The sequence below is a fragment of the Macrobrachium rosenbergii genome, chromosome 4 (genome assembly GCF_040412425.1).
Source record: "Macrobrachium rosenbergii isolate ZJJX-2024 chromosome 4, ASM4041242v1, whole genome shotgun sequence".
Lineage (NCBI taxonomy): Eukaryota > Metazoa > Arthropoda > Malacostraca > Decapoda > Palaemonidae > Macrobrachium > Macrobrachium rosenbergii.
In genome coordinates, this window is record NC_089744.1 from 52,314,099 (window position 1) to 52,337,357 (window position 23,259).

At 37.5% G+C, this 23,259-nt stretch overlaps 1 protein-coding gene across 1 annotated transcript in view; it reads right to left on the reverse strand.

The window, feature by feature from the left end:
* The window catches only part of LOC136837696 (uncharacterized), a 189,403-nt gene that overhangs the window by 62,447 nt on the left and 103,697 nt on the right, over positions 1-23,259 (reverse strand). Inside the window, 5 exon segments of the mRNA XM_067102598.1 lie at positions 821-1,028; positions 2,930-3,152; positions 3,425-3,554; positions 5,122-5,299; positions 6,196-7,818. Of these exon segments, the coding sequence (XP_066958699.1) occupies positions 821-1,028; positions 2,930-3,152; positions 3,425-3,554; positions 5,122-5,299; positions 6,196-7,818 (2,362 nt within the window).

Genomic DNA, 23,259 nt, shown 5'->3' on the forward strand with positions numbered 1-23,259 from the left:
GCCACCCGTATGTTCAAATTTTACTAATCATTTGTATTAAAAAATTAATCTATAGAACACAGTACTGTATATACAGTGTTCTATCATACTGTACTTAAATGGGCATAAAGAGTACAGTAGCCATCTTACGAACAATTCAACATACGATCGGCCATCCAGAAATAATAGCGTAATGGAATTATAATTGATAAGCGTTTCATCGCCTGGTGGACTCAATCCACCGAACATCGAGAACCGACTTTGGTGATGTTTCTGGTCAGAGACATCACTGAAGTCATTAGTTCTCACCATTTAGTTTATCAAGTCCACCTGGCGATGAACCATTTATTAATAATATTTCCCTTTGGTATTAATTCTGAAGTAGAGTGAGTTGGATGTTAAACGGCATTTGTAGCTTAATGTTTGTGTATAAATATATTTATATATATATATATATATATATATATATATATATATATATATATATATATATATATATATATATATATATATATATATATATATATATATATATATTATATATATTATGCACATGTCAATTTGAAAATTAGTGATATCACATAACTTTTGTGGGAATTGTAGCAACTCTGTCAAGAAAGACTGCTTTATGAAAGGAAATGGGATTATTATGGGCCACGCATTCAGTGGGAAGATAATAAATTTTTGGGGCCACACATTCAGTGGGAAGATAATAAATTCTCTTAACTGTACATGAAGGCATTCTTAAAAAGCAGAACTCCTTGAAAATACACAAATTGTAAACTAGTTTAAAATACAATTAAGTATCAGCTAAAAATGTTAAATTATAAATAAAACCTACTTGGATTGGAGTTAGGTGGACCATGTTGTAACCAGTCTCATAAGCCACTTGCAGTCGTTGTTCCCAATCAGGCAGAGGACCCAGAGACTTAGCAAGGACTGTCTGGCACTGTATACAGTCAAGAGGCAGAACCTCACTATTTGTACCCACAGTAAGTGTTGGATCAACAATGAAGAAACCTGAACCACGAGCCTTCTCACGATCCTCGCTGAAGAAAAATATTTGATGAAAAATGAAACGTTAAGTACAGTACCACAAAATAGTAGAGAGAAAATTATTTTACCTTAGACCTCAAAGGCTCAATCAAATACAGATGAAGCAAACGAATGATAAATATATATTGTACACTTTCTCGAAAGGTGTGAACTTGGTAAGATTAAGATATTTAACAACCACCACAATGTATGTGTTAAAAAATATAAGGAATAAGGCTGAGGATCTAGCTTAAATAAGCACTTATTATTTGATGTTCATACCTAAGAACTTCCTAAGAATAGTAGAGTAGGTCATTCTAAATTTACAGTGCTTAGACAACCATAATAACTTACAACATAGGCTAAGACTTTTGGCGCTGACTGAGGACAAATAAGGGCATTAAGTTAATTAAATCAAAACCCATTCCCATTAAACCTCTCTTAAAATTATTAAGGAACATGAAACCTCTACTTATATCCTTATTATTGATTCTTGAATTACGGTATTCATGATGTTCAGCATTCAGAAGTTACTTGTGCTCATGCTAGAGTTCTTTTTACGGTATATGAGGAGCTGTGTAAAACATAACAACATGTAATCAGTGATTCCATCATACGTCTTTCATTCATGTGTCCTCTACATCCTATACATAAGGCAAGGAGACTATGCTGTTGGAGTGGATTTGAATGTGCAGTTTCAGAATGTAGTTTCAGGGGTATAATTTACAAGCTAAAGGTTTAGCTAAAATGGGGACTGTTACTACAACAAATTTATAAGTACAACTGACTTTACCTAAACTATAAAAACAATGCATGTACCGTAATACTAAAAGAAAATTTAAATGAACTAAGACTACTGGCACAAAAGAAATTAAAGCTAAATACACCTAAACCTGATTTGGACAGTTTTATAGTTCTTCATTGGAGGGGTGGGTAGAGCTCTCATCTAGCACGCTGTTGGCCAAGCATTCGACTCTCCGGCCAGCCAATGAAGAATTAGGGGAATTTATTTCTGGTGATAGAAATTCATTTCTTGTCATAATGTGGTTCGGATTCCACAATAAGCAGTAGGTCCCATTGCTAGGTAACCAGTTGGTTCTTAGCCACATAAAATAAATATAATCCTTCGGGCCAGCCCTAGGAGAGCTGTTAATCAGCTCAGTGGTCTGGTTAAACTAAGATATACTTAACTTTGGACAGTTTTATGCACATGCTAAGAGGATGGACAACCTACTGAACTTATATGAGCTATGGCTGATGGGACCAAAAAATGAATAAAAAAAGAGCGGGACTTAACCCAGAAGAATGAGATGGACTTAAATCCTGACAAAAAGAAAAAAAAAATTAAGGCTAGCATTAAACTTCTTATTTTCTAAGTACAGTACTGTGGTACAGTGTCATGTAAATACAATAAATTATTAATGGTTTCATGCGTCAGTTAAAGAAACCATCGTTCCTTCTTTCGTGTTCTGAGGTCTTTTCTAAAACCCTGAAAGGGCTACAAGTTGACAGTAACATGGTCACAAGAATCATTATACAAAGAATGAACTTGGTTTTGATAAGTTGAAAAGTCAAAACCTATAGTAGAAAAACAGGTCACAAGAACCCATTATACAAAGAATGAACTTGGTTTTGAAAAGTTGAAAAGTCAAAACCTATAGTAGAAAAACAAGTCACAAGAATCCATTACAAAAAGAATGAACTTGGTTTTGAAAAGTCAAAACCTATGGTAGAAAAACAGGAAACTAAGTGTGGTCGCTATACTGAGGCAAAATACAAAATATACACCAAGTTTCTTGAAATTTATATTAATTACCAAGAAAATTATTAGTTCTCTGTTATAAGATGTAAGGGTCAACATTTCAAGGTTCTACAGCGGTCTGGAAATGCATTTCTCGTCTATTCATTTACATACCTTGTATCATAGGTGAAATAGAAATGGAAAGATCCAGCAGTAACGATGTTAATTTCCACAAACAAGGCAGTATCATCACCCTTATTGCGAGAGTCGCTCTTCCACTGCAAACGGCGGTATCGATTACGGGTGAAGCATTCTGAAGGAGTTTCCGGATGGTTGGTAAAGACACTCACATGTCTTCCTAAAAGTGACGGGCCAGGACGAAGTTGCAGGATCCAGCCTGGAAGATAATAATATTTAATAACTCCACCTTATCAAATACTGATTCAATCAACATAAATGGTCTCAACATCAAGTCCAAAAAGAGGTAAGCATTACATTTTTCAAATACTTATAAGTGTAGTTCAACAGTGTCCAATAAATCACATGACTTCTATAAGATAACTCTCTTTAAGGACAGTTATAAAGGAACGCATATTTATTCCATAGCAATATATAAAAAGCTACAATAACCAACCCTATCTAAAAGTGCCTACACTGACATTTACACACCCTTTTGCAAACGGAACAGAGTCGAGTCCAAATGGACATCATGGTTGAGGGTGAGGACACGCACTTGAGCCTGCTGCTGAATAAAGTTGATTCCTGCTGCCCCACTACTCATTCGGTGTGCACTCATGCCCTGGAAGTAAAGAGATCAAGAGGCAACTGAAGCTATGCTGAAGTGTAGATAGAAAGAAATATCATACCTAGTAATATAAACACGACTGAATGGATAGTTCTAACACCCTATGCACACTGATTCCAAAGACACGCCCAATCCACGGAACTCTCCGTTTTCCTGTATTTTCAATAATCAACAGTAGATATTTTCAGCGACGAACGTTTTAAACATTAAAGTATAAAATCTTTGAGTCACACTCTTTTATCAACACTTCAAACTTACCAAGCATAAAGTTTTTTTTTATATCTAACCTCAATATCAACGATGGCTGGTGAGGATGATATAGAAAGCGGTCAATTTTTTACTTTCATGCAAGAATAGGTTGCTGACAGAATACCCGACTGTTTCTCTGGTAAAGGTAAGAGTGCACTGCGCATCCCACGCTGATAAACATCTTTAGGAATTACGTGTAAGCACGGTTACAGAAAGAAAAAAAGAAACGGTATTCTGTTCGTTCGACAACAAAAAAAAGGGTAAAAGTGAGAGACGAATTGACTTCCGTTTACTTAAAAGCTATACAGATTTGGGAAAGAGCGTGAAATTCCTTAATAAAAGTAAATGATACAACTGGTCTCCTTAAAGAGTCATACTGGAGGAGTAAATGTAAGTAAAGACTCAGGAAGAATCTATGTTGGAATTTGGAATTATGTACATATCTGATAATACGTTCGCAGGTTACTGAAAGAACCAAAATGTATACTAAAATAAAGCACGAGCTTCAAATTAGTAAAATATCTCGAAAAGGTTGTTAAGGCAAGCCTTCAGACGAAAGTAAAATGTATAAGCTGAATGTAAATGAAAGAAAAAGTTGAAATACTAGAAACTGATGTCTTCTTAGCAAAAACTATGTAAAGAAAGCTGAAAATGCGACTGTCACTTAAGATACATATTTGTCTGGCTTAGCAACACTGCTTTGCATATGTTGAATGATATTTCCTGTTAGTCTTCATAATATTCACTGGAGACGTGAGCAAATACGTACAAACAAATATATATTCGTAGTAACGCAACTGGGCTTCATGCAAACTATAGATGAGTCATCATTTGATACACAATTTTCAAGTGGCAAAAATGCCTCACAAGTAATACTGCAGAGTATAATTAATATAATGACCATAAAAATTAAAATCTGCTTATCAACTCTGCTCTGCTCTAAGACATCGTACCTCTTTTATGGTGTGACAATACCAGCGAGCTATTTCAAATGTGAAAATGGCAATACAAGATGTCCCGAGATTTCACAATAATATGTCCTTTCAAACGTGTAATCAATAGAAAAGTTCTAATTTCAATGCAACTACAGCCAAAATAAAAGATACAAACGTATCTGTATTATATTCGTTATGCGTGGTACAAATCGCACATGAGTTACTTCGAGTAAAGTACTCAAAATACGAAAACTTAAGAAAAGGGGCAATAATGATAATTAAAAACTCAAACACTGATGTGAAAGATGTTAAAAAGTAGCAAAATAATTTCATCAGAAGAAAAAACAAAACTGATAGCCAGAGCATCTGTATCTAACCTTGGCGCCGGCATCGTAAGAGCCGCTCCTTTCGAATGAGTTGGCCATGCCGTGGGGAGTAGTGTTGCTGGTGACCTGATCAGTGTTGTACATCTGCGTATGCTGCTGAGGTGGAGGCACTTGCGTCACTACTCCGGCTCCGTCTTGCACGCCCATCTTGAAGAAGTTAGCCAGCTTCCTGCAAAAATACACTGGGAAGTGAGAAGGACAGATCTCCTGGAACGTCAGATATAAGACTGCAGTGTCTCCAAGGGGTATGAACATTTTGGGTTAGGGGAGTCTTTGCAATGACACCAATATCAAGAGTAATAAAAAAAAACTGCTATTTCTGAGAGAAGAGGTTCGAAAAACAAGATTATTTTAGTTTACGAAGGAACCAGTTCTTTAGCATTATCAGTAGAAAATTTCAAGCCTCATTTTAATTTTCTCCAAGTTTCTAAGGAAACCTATAAAATATAATTTTAGTTACAAAAATCAAATTTCATATAGAAAAGATTCTTCAAAGTTAGCACAAAACAGACTTCAGCCAATACAATAACATTAGTGGAAGAATGGTTAACTGACACCGTATGTACCAAAAATGAGTAACCTTACCAAGTAACTGCCTGCAAAGCGAGACTAATGTTTTATTAGCTAACGAGACAAAAATACATTACATTTCATAGTTTATTCTCTGTCATGACAAAGAGAACTGTATAAAACATAAGTGCAAAAAGCGAATTGATGGTAAAAATTAGCGAGCGCAGCTAGCCAATGTGAGCATTATTATATAACTATATATATATATATATATATATATATATATATATATATATATATATATATATATACATACATATACAATACATATATAAAACGTTAATGCAGAAAAATTATGATGCTAATAAAGTCCAATGACACAAAGCCAGTAGAATGTAGAAGAAGCAAAGAAGGAAAATAAAAAGCAAAAGAGTTGAAGAAAATTAATTCAAAATATCCAGCGGTGGTTAAACATGTCCCATGTATCAGCTCTAAAAAAATCATTCCAAATTTAATTTTGTAGTATCTGAAAGTCGGCCTTTGGCCGCACAACACCTGTCAGGGTCGTTTTCCTTCTGCTGTTGGAGCTGTTGTTGTCTCTCTTTCTCTTGCTGTAGTTGTTGTTGTCTCTCTTTCTCTTGCTGCAGCTGTTGTTGTCTCTCTTTCTCTCGCTGTAGCTGTCTCTCTTTCTCTTGCTGCAGCTGCTGCTGTCTCTCTTTCTCTTCCTGCAGCTGACGTTGTTTTTCTTTCTCTTGTTGCAGCTGCTGTTGTCTCTCCTTCTCTTGCTGTTGTTGTCTCTCTTTCTCTTGCTGCAGCTGTTGTTGTCTCTCTTTCTCTCGCTGTAATTGTTGCTGTCTCTCTTTCTCTCGCTGCAGCTGTTGCTGTCTCTCTTTCTCTTGCTGAAGCTGCTGTTGTCTCTCTTTCTCTTCCTGAAGCTGCTGTTGTTTTTCTTTCTCTTGCTGCAGCTGCTGTTGCCTCTCTTTCTCTTGCTGTAGCTGTTTCTGTCTCTCTTTCTCCTTCTGGAGTTGAAGTTGTTCCTCTTTCTCCCGCTGAAGCTGTTGCTGACGTTCATTCTCCCTTTGCTGTTGGATTTGCCGTTGTCGCTCCTTCTCAATCTGGAGCTCTCTTTGCCTCTCTTTCTCCTTTTGCAACTGAAGTTGCTGTTGCTGCTCCTTTTCACGCTGAAGTTGCTGTAGCCTCTCCTTCTCCTTTTGCTGCTCAAGCTGCTGTTGTCGTTCCTTCTCTTGCTGGAGCTGTTTTTGTCTCTCTTTCTCCTTCTGCTGCTGAAGGAGTTGTTGTTGCCGCTCCTTCTCCTCTTGAGCTCTCAGCTGCCGCTCCCTCTCTTGTTGGAGTTGCTGTTGTTGCTCCTTCTCCTTTTGTCTTTGGAGCTGTTGTTGCTCCTCCCTTTCCTTTTCTTTTTGGAGCTGGAGTTGTCGCTCCTTCTCCTTTTGCTGTGCTAGTTTCTGTTGTCGCTCCTTCTCCCTTTGTTCCTGTAACTGTTGCTGCTGCAGTCGCACCCTTTCCTGTTCGAGTTGCTGTTGCTTCTCTTTCTCCTTTTGCTGGAGAAGCCGCTGACGTTGCTCTTTCTCCTGTTGGAGCTGCCGTTCTCTCTCCTTTTCTTTTTCTTGTCGGAGTTGTTGTTGTTGCTCTTTTTCCCGCTGCAATTTCTCTTGTCGTTCTCTTTCTTGTTGGAGTTGCTGTTGATTAACCTTTTCTCTTTGCTGCTGTTGTTGCAACTGAAGTTGTTGCTGTTCTCTTTCCTTTTGCTGTTGAACTTGTTGCATTTGTTGCTTTTCTCGATCTACTCGCACCGGTTGCTGTTTCCGTTGCTGAGGAACAGGTGGCTCATCCTGTGCTGGAGGTTCTTCAGGCTGAGGCTTCGCTGGCTGTTTCGGTTGCAGACCTTCCTGGCTTTTATCACCGTGAGTGAAAGCCTTCCTCAGCGGAGGCCTTTTGCTCTTCTCCTTCAACTGCTCTTCGTAAGCACTACTTACTCTGCGTGTTTGGGATTCCCCCTTCTCATGACGGGGAGGGGGTTTTGGTGCGGCTTCCGCGCCCTCCCCGTCAGCAGCGTTAGTGGCTGCATTGCCAGGCCCTCCTGCAGCAGCCGCTGCAGAGGGTTTAGATGCCTTCCAGGGATTAGGCCTGATGCTCATACTTGCAGATGTTGGGCCAATTTAGTCGAGTACTTCCACCAAAGGTCTGCACAAGGAAATTATGGAAAAGTTCCAAAGACAAAACAATTCAGATTAAGAAACTGAGCCTTACGGAAACTTTGATCTTAATCTATATATATATATATATATATATATATATATATATATATATATATATATATATATATATATATATATATTTTGAAGAATGCGTTCGGTAACTTTCGAACAAGACAGAAGGTAACATTTCCACAGTAACTTAGTTAAAACAGTATTTCGTAATTTGTTGCAGTTGTAACAAGCTGTGTGACATTACAAAGTACATGAAATTGTCTTGTATAATATATATAATATATATATATATATATATATATATATATATATATATATATATATATATATATATGAAATTTATATATGTAATATGTATGTATCAGTATAATTTTGTACATGTATGAAGATATATTTTCTGATTCCATGCTATGAGAAAGCTTTGCTTTTAAATACGAGGATGATTGTCTTTATATTCATGTATGTTTGTATGTACAATATCAAATCTTATACGTATATGCAGTTGTATTTTCTTGTTCGATGCTAATAAGAAAGTCTTGTTTAAAAGCAGGAATGAAAACAGGCGGAGGCCGCGTTTTGATGCCAACAACATTAATGGTAGAAAAAAATTGTACAGTAATTATTAGGAATATGTTCTAGCTTTTTTCCTTGAAAACAGCTGATTCGTTATACAATCAGTAGCGAAACCATTTAGTTGAAGGCTTAAAAAAAATTTATTCTGTGTGACAGAAGTCATGTGGTTCTTAAGCCTAAAATAACGTACAATAAGAGTGAACCGAGGAATCAAGTTTATAATATGAAAAAAGGAACGCTTGCAAAAATCTTCAGAGTGTGGCATTTTCAACCTATTTTCGGTTTCGTAACCAAAGACTTTTCATCAAAGTACGTTTCATTACAAGTGAAATGGCAAAAAAAAAGATATATATAATTTAAGGCATGGCTGACATATGTAAGCAAATTAGGCACTCTAAATGATTATTGAAACGTATTGTGAATAAAACTGTAATATATATATATATATATATATATATATATATATATATATATATATATATATATATATATATATATATATATATATATATATATATATGTGTGTGTGTGTGTGTGTGTGTGTGTGTGTGTGTGTGTGTGTGAATTTTTATCACATCACGGTGACATTTTATATAAAACAGGCTACAAATGTCGTTTAATATTACCGGGAATATCGGTGCTACTATTATGATATCTACCTAGCTATTTGCGACCTACCAAAAATTAGGATGCTGTCTACCAAACAACCCAATTAAGGCCTATGGCAATTACTTCCTCAGACTATAAACAAAACTATTTGATCCCCCAGGGGCTAGTACTAAGCACGTCGAAACTGACTCACCTATACTGTTTCACCCTGTTTAGTACTAGCTTCTGAGGGGTCAAATGTAGAAAATGGATGGTAGATATCATACTAGAGTAGCACCGGAATATCACCGAAGGGGAATTATAAGTGAAAAGGTTTGGTATATAAGGGATTCAAACACTCGACACTACGTACCAACGACTTCTAGTCGACGTTCAAGACCGTTCGGCTATTCCCGAAGTAGCGCAAACTGGATATTAAACGACATTTGTATAGCTTAATGTTTGTGTACATTATGTGTGTGTGTATATATATATATATATATATATATATATATATATATAGACATACATACATACATATACACATATATATGTGTATCGCACGTGTGTATGAGCATATTGCAAAACTTCTAAACATTTTATGAATTTCTTTGTTACAAATGTTTAAAATTTATGCAGTCCAGTAACAAGCAATGTCGTGTAAAACGGTTCTCATTAAGAAATACACATAACACGAGTTTCCCCTACTTATTATGGTGGGTTAGAGGGTACCTTAAAATTTATCTCCCGGTTACAAGGCATGTGGTGATAGCGCGTCCCAAGACTGTTAGGAACTCGAGAAGTTATAGGAAACGGCGGCTACTATATATACATACATAAACATCATGTGTGTATATATATATATATATATATATATATATATATATATATATTTATTTATTACATATTTTTATATATATAAAATATACACACACATATATATATATATATATAATATGCATATATATAATGTAAACATGTATACACACCTAAATTATATATATATATATATATATATATATATATATATATATATATATATATATATATATATATATACAGAAGCACTTGAAGTATTAATCAAGTATGATCCGTTTCTTCTATTCCTGTGTAGCATTTCCTTTCTTCATTCGTAAATGTTGAAAGAAAAAATGAAAACATCAAGGATCCAGGAATATTTATTAAATAGGACAGTACTTAAGGCAAAGAAATTTCCCTCTAACAAGTCAGAAAAAGTGAAAGAACACTCACTCTTGGATAGTGATCTTGACAGCTGCTCAACCACGTCCCTTTTCATTATTACAGACTCGGGGTCACATGCCCTTTGGTATTGTATGGCTCACAGGACAATGCAGCGGCGGTTTAGTAAAGAAGCAGCTGCATTCCAAGAATTGTCTTAATGAGAGAGGATGCCCAAAGCATTCATATGGAGACCGACGGAACTGACAACTGAAATGCCTTATTTAACCCAGACCTAAGAGGCAAGACAAGCAATGAGGAATGGGAAAGATCCACGCTTAACCTAAAGGAGCGACAGACCATGGACAGACCAGCCTCTTCAAGGATGAAATATTATATGAGTCAAGGAAAATAAGATTAGGAAAGGATTTCCACTGCTTGACAGTAAAACGGAAAATAGTCATTGGAGCGTTTAATCCCTGCATTTCTAACCTCCTCAGAGGAATTTGGTTGACTGGGTGGACTTTAGAGCGTATTTGAGAGGAGACAGGCTCTCTCCTTTAGCTAATCAGGACAGTGGCTGAAATTCTACTAACAACAATGAGACAGTGGCCACACTGCAGTGCAAAGAAACATAGAGGTAAAACTGGGGTCACTGATCAAACGAACTACTTTTGATTCAGTCCTGTTCAGGAGCGAAAAATGATGTGCCAAGAACAAAAGCCCAATATACCAAACATGGATAGCCAAGAACAACATATTTTAAAATAACTGTTATCAAATTTTGAACTAAGCAGGCTGACAGAAGTGAGATTTTTGTTTTATTTTCAGCAAATGGAATGGGTATGTAGAGGGAACTGGTAGGGAAAGGTGACGATAGAATTAACAGAAATAAGGCAACGAAAATCTGGAATAAGTTCTAGCTGTGGATTAATTTGTTTAATCTAATCAGTAACGTATGATAAGGTGATGATCTCATTTTTCCCATTTCACTGTGAATGGAATGGAGACATCCCGTGTATAATGAAATTTCCACTGTAGAGAGAAAAACTGATGGTAATTAAAGAAAATGGCAAAACCAGTTAAATATAATGATAAACATGAAAAATACAGAAATCTGCAACTTGGACGGAAAAATTTTTCGAATGGCATCATAGACATAGTCTCAGCATCTCCAACTCTAGCTATGGGTGTGTTAATGTTACTCTGGGCACAGACTCAACATTAAAAACGAAAACATGAATAGAGGTTGTAACGAAAGATCTCTCAAGTTCTGGCAAGCACTTCTGGACAACTGGGTATCATTGAGGAGGAAAGGACTGAACGAAGTAGAGGCTGAATGAGTTTCAACTGAGGGAAGATTAAGGGCCAGCCCACGACTATCACAGTGAATAGAAATAGAAGAAAGTCAACGGGATAAGGGGTCATGGGTGGCGTTCACCATCTGTCCCTAGAGTTTGCAAATAGCCAGTAAACTATTTATTGATATGGTGATAAAAAAAATGGAGTTTCCAGGTCTTGAACTGACACTCGATCCCCTATAGCTGTTTCTAATTTAAATCATTCTGTCTCTCAGAAGAGATACCTCAGTGAGGCAAAGGTGGAACCACCTTTGCCTCACTAAGGGATGCCCGGTGTCATCGACTTCATGTTATACAGTAAATAATACGTATAATCATAGTTACATATAATCATAGTACTTACTTGGCCTTAAAATACTTAATTCTCTGGGATAAAAAAAATTGTTAGCTAGCCAATACTGAATAGTTTTGACCTTAATATTTACTTAAATACTACTTGGATTTTATGAATGATGTGTACGTGTTTGAATACTTCATGACGAAAATGAAAGCAAAAGCTCAGAGATATGAATGAATGAGATATAAATTTATGACCAAAGATTAAGTCCTACACACGCATATCTCTACAAGAGCAGCGTTCATACAAAATGGCAAAACATATTAAGGAGAGCGCTTAGGAAATGAAATTACGAGACTGAATGAACATTTTCGAAAGGCTGTAATCTTTCAACATGAACTGCTGGGGAACTAAGGGGCAAGAATGACGGCAGGTTTAAAGAGTGAATCGTGTAACGATTGTCGTAAATAGCCAACAAAATTATCGGTTCCTGACGATGCTGTCGCTGTTGTGGTGGTGGTGCGGAGAGGAACGTGGAAGAAATAGTAGCTGTTTGGATGCTGCATTAATTTGACCCTCTGAGATAGTGAGATATTAAAAAAGCATCAACATAAATATGTGATGGACAAGAACTGCCTCCGACTGACATCTATTTTCTACACGAGTCAACCTTCTTTTCACTGTACTAAGCATTCAACACATGTACTGTACATGCATGTATGAATATATCATATAGTCACATACATGAATGTACCGTAAGTGAGAGAGAGAGAGAGAGAGAGAGAGAGAGAGAGAGAGAGAGAGAGAGAGAGAGAGAGAGAGAGAGAGACACTTTGGCGTTCAATTACCATTGATCTATTTATGAGAATTTATCACTACGAGAACTGATAAGCCTACAAACGTTTATCTCTCTTGTTGGGTCGAGTTCAATCTGGGAAACACGAAATCAATGTACTCTTATCATTTAACATAAGTATTGTTGACTGGTTGACTGTATAACTTTTATCATGCGGTTTGTTTTAACTGCCGTGTTTGCGTTTGTCTGTAAGTAAGATAAAGCAAGTACATTCACATAGGATTATCATTTAAGAATTGGGAAACACAGAGCTTGGCTTCAAGCATATTCTATTGACTGACTGATGATTGAATAGCCATTAAAATCTGATGCACTGATAATTTAAAATTTGATTTTCAACTGATACCTTTATTACCTTCAGAACTGCATTCAGACTATTTCAACAAAACGTGACTGATGACCCGAATCATATTAGGTAAGCTTACAATGGTAATGTCACGTTTTCATTCTCACAATTAGTCGTGTACAAATCTACGAAAATACTGATTAGTTTAATGGTGATATTTTCTGCTCTAATTCCTACAAAAACAGTGACCATCTGTCTTTGTGTACGTGTGAACGCGCGCGCGCGCCTTTATTTCACGGGATAACTCTTGATAACTTACTAGAGTGATACGTGAAAAAAAATAAGATGTGTAAGGAAATTCAAATCTACCAGAGCAAGTTTGCATTATTCTCCGCTGTAGCCAAGTGTTACCGCTTAAAAAATCACAATGACAATTCCGCAAATACTGATGATGAGCTGTCAAAAATCAGAAAGCGGGAGGGGCACACAGGGAAGGTGGATCATCGTCATCCTCCAATGAACTAACTCGACCGGCTCCCTGGCTTTCATAGCCAGGGAACCGGATGAAACCAGATGACATGAATAATTAAAGTCACCCCAAAAATTTTATGAGTGATCAACCAACAAGGTTCCTAAAATAGCTTTCGTTCATTACAGGGCAACTGACAACAACGCCAGCAATCAGAACCCTGACTATATTTAGTCATTCAGATAAGCATGTTAGGATAATACTTATAAAATTCACTTTGTAAATTACAAAATGTTATTATTCTTCGACAGAATAATTCAACATTGCTAGACTGCTGTTGCCAGGAGACTAAGCAAAGTCATGTACCCATGACCTGAACCACGGAGGTCTTAGCCTCCGGATTTTCCCTCCCCGACACTGACACCAGCCGGGCGCCAGACATGACCCAGAGGTGCCTCCTTACACGACAAGGTAGTGACTTCATGGCCTGTGCTTCCACACCTTCTTCATTTCAGCCATGAATAATACGAACAAACGCATCAGTAACAAACAAAAAACAAATACGATATGTTTCACCTTTTATTCGCCCCTTCAGGGGCACGATGATGATGATAATATCATCATTATAATAAACACTTTACTTTAGTATCTTCCCTCGTCTTTCCGCTGGATGGTCAGTAACTAGGCAAAAAGTGGTCAACAAAGCAATGTGATTATCCTAAAAAGCGTCTTTGAACTGACTGCCTAAAATGTTCATATTCCATAAGCTATTTGTTATGGAGACAGATCCTGAACTTCCCTCGGTCATGCAGAAAAAAAAATCGCCTCTTTTGTACAAAATGAGTATCGAACCACTGGGAAGCAGGTACTAGTAGTTTCATCAGATTTTCTTCAAAACACTTCCGCAATTTCTGGCGTGAACGAGGACTAATAGACAAGACAACTCCTGAATATCATGATGAATTTTGCTACAAACAAGCTCTCTACACATTTGCTATAACACACGACCCTTTAATTATGCATACATTGGCAGAGAAATCATACAGAAATTATAAACCATACTCACTTAATTAAAAAGCAGAGCCAAGAGATTAAATACCACAACATTTCGTCTTTCTTTGGCTTAATCGCTTTGCACATCGCCTCGAATTTCTATCACAAAAGGTCACGATTTCTCCGGACTTTAAATGTCTTCCAGCCAGCACGAGTTAAAAAAACACGGACTAAATCAGAAAACTGGCGTCAAGTAAATCGTATTTGTATTCCCTAACATTGTCGAGGCGTCCAGAAGTTAACCCCGGCGCTCGGTCTTCCTTCACTCAGCTGGTCTGCGACTAAGTCACCAAGTTGGTAACACACCCGACCCCACTGCGTGAGAAGGCGAAGAAGAAAGAAGAGGAGAGCATGACACAGGGCACAAGCGGATAAGACGTGGTCAGTTGTACTAATTTTATTCGCACACTATCTCTTTGTCCTCGTGCATGGGATGGTTAATGGCAAGCAATGCCTAGCCAGTGCTTGAAAAGTTTATCTTGAAGAGATAAAACGACGGCCAACAAAAGAGGAAAGTAGCGAATCGTCTGAGAAGGTCACGTGATCAGTCAGTGGCGAGACCTTTTGCTTCTCTCGTCTGGTAAAAGCATACCCTTTTCAGGAATACGACTGTCCCCAGTCATTTTGTCCAAGTATACAATAGGCCCTACATCAGTCACGGATTATAAAAACACCAAGCATCTTAATCATGCTCCCTTTACTGATGGACTCATCGGACATTCGGTATGCTTGAAAATTAGCATGCTACTCATAGTACATTATCAATATAATCAAGATGAGAAATAAAACGAAGATGTGATTTTACGAGACAACCATTTCGACCACATTTAAATAACCGAATGCGTAAGTAAATAAGTAATCTCTGGAAAGCAGAGTATTTCAGTGAATTACAGCGGAAGTACACGAAGTACACGAACACCTCGTTTTGTTACAGCAGGGCAGGCAACATTAGCTGCTATGTGCCCGTACTTCATAATCACTATAAAACCAGCAATCACTATAATAATCTCAAAGGCGGGAAATAATATTTACAAACTTCCATCATTGCAGTATCATTAAATACAATAGTATAGAACTATCTCCACAAAGTATTCATTAAGCCTAAAATAGTTTAACGGTTACCGGAGTTAGGCCCAGCTACGGTGAGTTAGTCCTAAGTCGCTTTCCCTGTACAAGAGGCGCATACAAATCTGCCCCATCCGATAACGAGAGTCAGGGCAGGTGGGCGGTTCCCAAGATGTATGGGCGGCTCGTCTTCACGATCGTCCCCTATATAGTCCCAGGTAAGGCGCCAGTAGTCATCATTCACCACCCGTCTCTACCTCGCCCACACCTGAAGCTGCTGTCACATGTAAATTCACTGCCATTCTCATTGAACCGGTTGTCTGTCGAAGTTGAAGTCGTCAGTAACTGTGAAGCCTTCCTAGTATGTAATTGATTTCATAAATAGTCTGTCATTGTAAATATCAAATACAGTTTGATGATTGTCTGGTAGGGTGAGCAGTGAGGCCTGTTGCTGGGTGGGTGAATCCGGTGGGTGAGTCGACACAAAGTCACCTTAAACGCACAAGGGCCGGTTTGATACCCCCCACATCCCCAAACCCCGGACACCCCAAGTGCCTCCTCCCCTTGTACCCTCCACCCCGCCTCCCCCTCCCAGTCGCGCACCCTGTTAAAATTCCCCTTTTAGAGATCACCCCACGACGAGGGGTGGGGTCAGGACAGGCAGAGCAAAAAAAAAAAAAAAAAAAAAAAAAAAAAAAAAAAAAAAACTCCACCCAGGGGGTTTCGCTTCAGGGCACACACAAAAAAGCGAAATTTAAATCACCCAGAATTAAATAGCGCATTACTCGTTGCTTTGCTCGAATAACACCTAATATACTCGTAATCGTACGACCATCTGGTTATTAAAATAAAAATGATCTGATCACTCGGCTGAAAAAGAATTTACAGGATGAATCACATACTTTAAAACATTAGATAAATAGGAGAGAGAGAGAGAGAGAGAGAGAGAGAGAGAGAGAGAGAGAGAGAGAGAGAGAGAGAGAGAGATCAAATCCTTGACATTAATGATCTGTAAAGGAAAATCCTAACATATGTCTACATACTTAAAATAACTACAGTAAAAATGATAGTGAACCTCTCCAAGCATTCTTGTGTGTATTACTTTATATCAGAACATATGAAATAAGAATATGAAACAAGCCCTATGATATATGGACGGAAAGTATACAATGTAACAAGGTCCTGTTACATTGGTGTTTAGTTAAAGCACAGATTATATCACAGAATACAGTACGTTTTCTTGTGGTCTGAAGATAACTTCTGAATATTCTTGAATATAAGGAATTCCTGGAAAGATCCTCCTCCTTGATCTCCTTAGAGTTAGAGCTACAATACAAACCCTCCGTATGAGAATATGCAAACAGTATTCCGCATGTATCTGCTTTCTAAAAGCTATATTACGCTGGAGTAGCCCTCAAATTTCTCAAGGTCTAATTAGTTAGCAATCAAGAATATGCAGGCAATGAGCGAATTGCTGATCACTTTGCGAATAATACTGGTCAGAATTACCTTTTCATACCAGAGGGCTCTTTACTCTGCAGATGAACCCTCTTACTCTAAAATAGGAAATGATTTTACCAAGCCTTTAACTTTTGGCAACCAGTACGGCTCGTACCTTTCCAGAGAACGGTAAATTTCCAATCTCCATTTCTCACTTGTGAGTCATAGTTTCCAGATTTTTCATAGCACTCATTTTACATGGCAATAAGATTGCACAGATATTCCCAGCAATACGTAACGCCAACTCTTCCGTTTTCCTTTTTCTATTTCTGATGGAAGAGTAATTCAGTTTTATTTCCAGTCAGAAATCCTCATCATATGATCAGGTATCTCTGTGATGAGGAGCGGGGAGATGGTTTGAGCAGATCTCTAAGCATCAGTATTTTCTTTCTCTACCGTTCATTTTCTTATATGAACAACGAACTTCGATTTGTTCATGTTAAGTACTTCGTCTGATTTAGTTACCACATTCGCATATTTGATTAGGACTTCAGATGTTTTATGGTGCATAATCTTCACTCGACGATCAAAGCTAATTTTTCTTCATTACAATATATTCCCTTAGTCACCCTATGATGATTCTTGAAACACACAGTGCACTATGAAAGCAGAACATGAAGTTCCTTTATTTTCTGTGCTCCAGGATTTGTTTCTGGGCGATTACAAGTTCTTTATACATTTGGTAAACGCACTTGGACTTGCATAGGACACATTAGCGGAGATAACAAAAATATCGAACATCCGTCACTTCTCAGTTCTCTTGATCACTTTCTTCACTTTCCTTTCTTTTCATCTTCGGGTTACTGTCCACATGTTCCGCTGAAGATGTTGAATAAATAGCAGAACTCCTGCAGCCTTCAATTGTTTGGGGACTTCACAAAGAAAGTCATCCTTCAAATGTCCTTTGCTGGCCTATACATCTTCTCTTCACTTGAGGAATTTGTTTTTTAGTGTAAGATAATTCTAATGCTATCAGGATAATTTTATAAGAAAAAAGAGTTTTTATCTTTACAAAACAACTTTCCAATGGCTCGAAGAGCAGCTATCATAAAACTTTAGGAAACTAGAACACTACCTAAGCTGCACGAACTGCTCAGGAAAAAAAAAAGATATTACAACATCCATGAACTTATTACTTATTGAAATCTATCATAAGTGAACTAAAACTTAATACGACTAGATACGAATGAATAGAAATATTCTAGAAAACCTTCTGTCTAGGAGAGAAAAGATCTTAGCAACGTGAAAAGCATCCCTGATTATATTCCTATGAGAACTGTAACCCATACTGTAGTCTTAACACCAAAAAAAAAACCTTTCTGGAAGTTCAATTTCCAAAGGCCTAATCTCCCTTTTTATGCACCTTACGGCAAAATCCACAAGCGGGGGTTTAGCCGGCGACACGCGAGGGTGGCAGCAGCAGCAGCGACCACACTGACCTGACCTGACCTGTCGCCAGAGCAAGAATGCGACCGGCGTCTCTTCGGGGCTCCACGAGCCACGCTGTTATGTGACACCCGTAAAACCGTGGTCCCCTCTGCCCTCCCTCTCAGCCCTTTCCTCTCTCGGCCTTCCTTCCTTCCTTCCTGCCTTCCCTCCTTCGCTCTGATTTCTTACATGACACGGGAACCTACCAAATGCCTCTCCTCCAACATTCCAGCCCAGTAATCATCACCCTTATTACCCTTCCTCCATTCCTACTCTCCACTCATAGTTACAGCTCAGAAAAACTTCTAGTTCTAACAAATGAAATAAGAAATCCTCGTACCTGCAATAACTGTATATTACATTGTAACCTTCAACAAAGTAGTTAAGGGTCCATATGAGCAAAAACCCTTTCCATCCACTGGGCAACTCCTCCCACAATTTATTTTCTCTCTCTCAGATGATGCTATTTGTTCTGGTTATACTTTTGCTTGTATTTTTTTGTATTAAGTTTTTGCAAAAATAAAACTACCTTGATTGCTGGATTCCATTCGCCCTGTTACAGTTATAACCTTTAACTGGTCCTATAGTGTGAGCGTAGTAATTTACAAACCCAAGGTTTTCTACGACATATGTAAAGTACATGCGATGTAAAAAATACATATATATATACATATATATATACATATATATATATATATATATATATATATATATATATATATATATATATATATATATATATATAATATGGTGTATGTGTATGTGAGCGTGCGTCCGTGCGTGCGTTGGGGTGTGAACACTAACTCTTCTGTTTTTCTCTCTTTCTAATCGCAAGACTACTTCAGTTTTATTTCAAATCAAGTTCTTTACATGATCATTTGAAAGCAAATGTATATCCACGGCCTGAAAAGAGAATATTTACGTGCAAGTAACCACCTATTTTCATGAGATGTATATAGTAAGAATAAAGTCTAAACAGTCTCTTCCATTAAAAAAAAAATATTCATATACCACTACTCTCCCCTCCCCCCCCTTTTTTTTCCTGCTGTCTGTTTGGTAATGGTCTATCGTTCGTGAGAATTCCTCTGCGACAAATCACTTGTTAAAGCTGCGAATAAAGAGATATCTATAGATATCAAACTCCTTAACATAGAGCCATGACATAAGTAACAAGAAATTTTAAAATAAACCAGGTAAAATGAGCCGTACATTATGTCTGAGTTTAGGAAAAGTAAGAAAATCGTAAACATGGGATAAGAGCCTTGTCTAAACCCGACGCACGTACATAATCACGGTTGACTCAAATTGTTAGGCTTAAAAAGGACACTTTCTCTGAAATGCTATACTTCTACTTATGACAATACAACTGATAAACGTCCATAATGTTAGTATTCCCAATCATTACACAAAATTGTAATAATTTTTAAAACTGCGGATGCATAAAGCTTATCTAATCAGGAAGCGCTGAACCGTACCCACAACTGATTGTACCAGTTAAGAAGGCTGGATACTGCTGCTTAATAATATCGACATTAACTTAAAAGAATTTGTTCTATTTTCGTAAAGATGATCTATTTTCACAACTTTCGCAACTTGAAGAAACGTAACAGGTATAAAAAGTATTTTCCTTTCTTTTAAGGAAGTAGAATTTAAATGAATTGAACATCACTTTAGTCTGGTTATTACGTCAGGTAGCCATCAGACAGTGGTGGTAACAACGACGTGGGCAAGCATGCATAGCAAACGAGACAGACACACACACACACACGCACACACACACAGAGATATAGAGAGAGAGAGAGAGTAGCTCTCCTGTGCCGTAACGGCGGTCTCCGGCAATCCGTCACCAAACGAGTTTTTCTAAAGTAAACCATCCTTACCTTTGTACCAGAATTCTTCAGCAACAACACAAAATAAAAACTGTAATAACAACGCTTACACAGATGGTTGTGGAGAGCCAAACGAAATCTTTCATGTAAAGGGGAGCCATAATCTCCAATAGGACTGGCTTTGCAAAATTAACCAACATGGCTGCCAAATTCCACGGTGATAGCGTGCAGGTTTTCGGTTTCTTAAGCTTGCGATATTTTAAATAAGGCTAAGAAATTCACCCCCAAAACGGTTCCTTCTCCCCAGAAGTTACATTCCTTCCGCTCCCAAAACGTAATCGCTTGTTGCTAGTCGTCACGAGACCAACCTTCGATCAAAATCCTTGGCAGATATAATTGTAGAACGTTTTAGAATTGTAAATGAAATTCTGATAACACTTAATCCTCCTTATGGGTTTTTACTTTAATCGAAAACTCAAATCTGGTCTCAGCTAAGATTTTTCCTATGGTTTTGAATTCCAAAAAATTCTAATGATAAAATTATTGGATACAACAGAATACCGCGACTACGGTACACTAGTATTTATACAAGCGATATAATGGAAAAATACAGCACTGATTAAGGTCACAAAGCTCTGAAATATTATACAGGTTCTGTTTTAGAAAATGCTTGTACATAAGCGTTTTGGACTAACCTCAGGCTCTCCAGTATTGTATGAACATTCGGCCTGCTGCTTTAAGCACACCTGTTTTCATCACTGGATTTCGACTCTGAATAATTCCGATAACTTTGCAGAACACTGAATTTTAAAACACACAGGCAACTCTGTCACTACAGGACAAAAAATTATGTTGGCCCTGCAAAATTCTCTGAATGGATTGCATAATAATTCAGAACCCAAGTGACCTCAGAATGTGGTGCAGTCTCTGATTTCGGCCAGAGATGATATAATCCAATAATAATACCGGAACGACCAGAGTTTACGTTATTGTTTTATTTTACTAGCATACCCTGATACCCGGAGATAATTCAGACATGGGAAACCTGACTGACACGCCGGCACATTTCCCATTTTTCTGGAAAAGAGTTCAACTGAAAACATTCTACATAAAGTAATATACAGCCGAAGCAAACTTTTATTATGAATCTTGGTTACAATCTAGAAGTCGGTTACTTCCGTAGTCTTAGGTCTCACTGATCAAAGAAATGCGTAACGGAGTATTGATTTATAGAAACACAAAACTCCAATAAGTATTTCCATTGATCACATAGAACGGAAACAAAATGAAGCACAATTAACCTAATAAAGACCGGAAAAACAAATTAAGTCGCTATTTTCAGGTGCCTAGGAATGGATCTTGCCATATGTTCTTAGATCTGCTGCTCATTCATCATAAGTCAAATATCTGGCTTTACGGTGGTTGGGATGTGTTGGAGCAATTATCAAGTCATTCAAAATTACCAATAATTTCCTAGACGTTTATGTAACTTTCTGCCAAGGATGGAGACTAACGAGGTTACTAAATATATTAGGTATTTTTTACATACAAGAAATTTAAGGGATCTTGGAAATGTCAAGATGCTAACGGCTAACAAAATATTGGAGTAAGACAAAGCAAAGTCTTCAAACGACAAAGGTAATGAGAAGAATGGCTGTTCTTTCCTGGCGGACACTGGATCCAACATATTAAGAGTATTCACCTGCTTTACACTTTGACATACGAAGCATCGTCAACCCCTTAAGTAAAAAATAACAGGAAGAACATAACAGCAGCTTCGATCGAAGGGTAGGGCTTGCATTTAGCCCTAATCACATTTAATACAAATTTAAGAATATTCTCATTAAGTTCAGAAAAACCTGGGGTTTTCTCCAAGTACTGACAGACAAGAGCAAAATGTGGCAGCCAATTCAAAGTTTTTACTAAGTTACACTTAGCATCTCAAGGGAATAAACAATGAAAAACAATTTCCATTTGGTGTTATCATCTTAGCAAAGTACAGCATACGAATTTAATCAATAAGGCAGCTGTATTGTTTCTAAATATATACAATATTTTCACCTCACTACCCCATCGTCAAGGTGTCAACTAACTGATGGCATACTTTATCTTCTTCGCCAGCTGCATAAGAATGTGGTCAAAGAAAGCGTTCGATTAGTCAGGAAGCCCCGATGTATGGAAAGATTGTATTTTGCCTGCGTAAAATGATGAAAAGAAACTCAAAAAGTCTTACTGGAAAAATCTACGGGGAATTTGCATTACTTTACTATTACGGGGAAAAACTGTATTACCTTGAACGAGGAACAAAGTAAATAGGCACCTTTTCAGCCTTGCTTTAATGATAATGAACAGTAGCCCATCTCTGAACAACAGCCTACACAAAATGCATGAATGTTATGGGAGTGATGAATACAGGAGGTGGATTTTGCAACATATACAGAGAACCGATATATACACCTTGCCCTACCTAGAAAGATTTGTTGTCAAGCTTATGAATCAAAGCTCGCTAATTTTTTGGAAGAATCTTCCTACGAAACCGCTGACGAAAAAAAGGAAAGTTGTAATGTTCTGGGAACCAACATGTGCTCAATTAAATGTGCACTCGAAAAATATGTGCTATGTAAACCTTCTGACTGACACAGAAGAATTATACATATTTTTCAGCCACGTTGATTATTCCATTAAGAAAAATAAATTACAACTACAGAGACAAGCGCTATAAGGTCAAGTACATACTCCCTGAAAAAATGAAAGCTATTCAATTTTCAGGCGGCTGACCTTCGCATATTTCGTTATGATTCATGCTTGCCTCAAGCAAGAAAAAATGTCTGGAGCTGTCGTTCTGGATGACGATTTTCCAACATTCCTAACCACCACTGCACTGCTAGCAAAATGGCGGTCTGAGGGCTGACGGTTTAAGGAGCAGG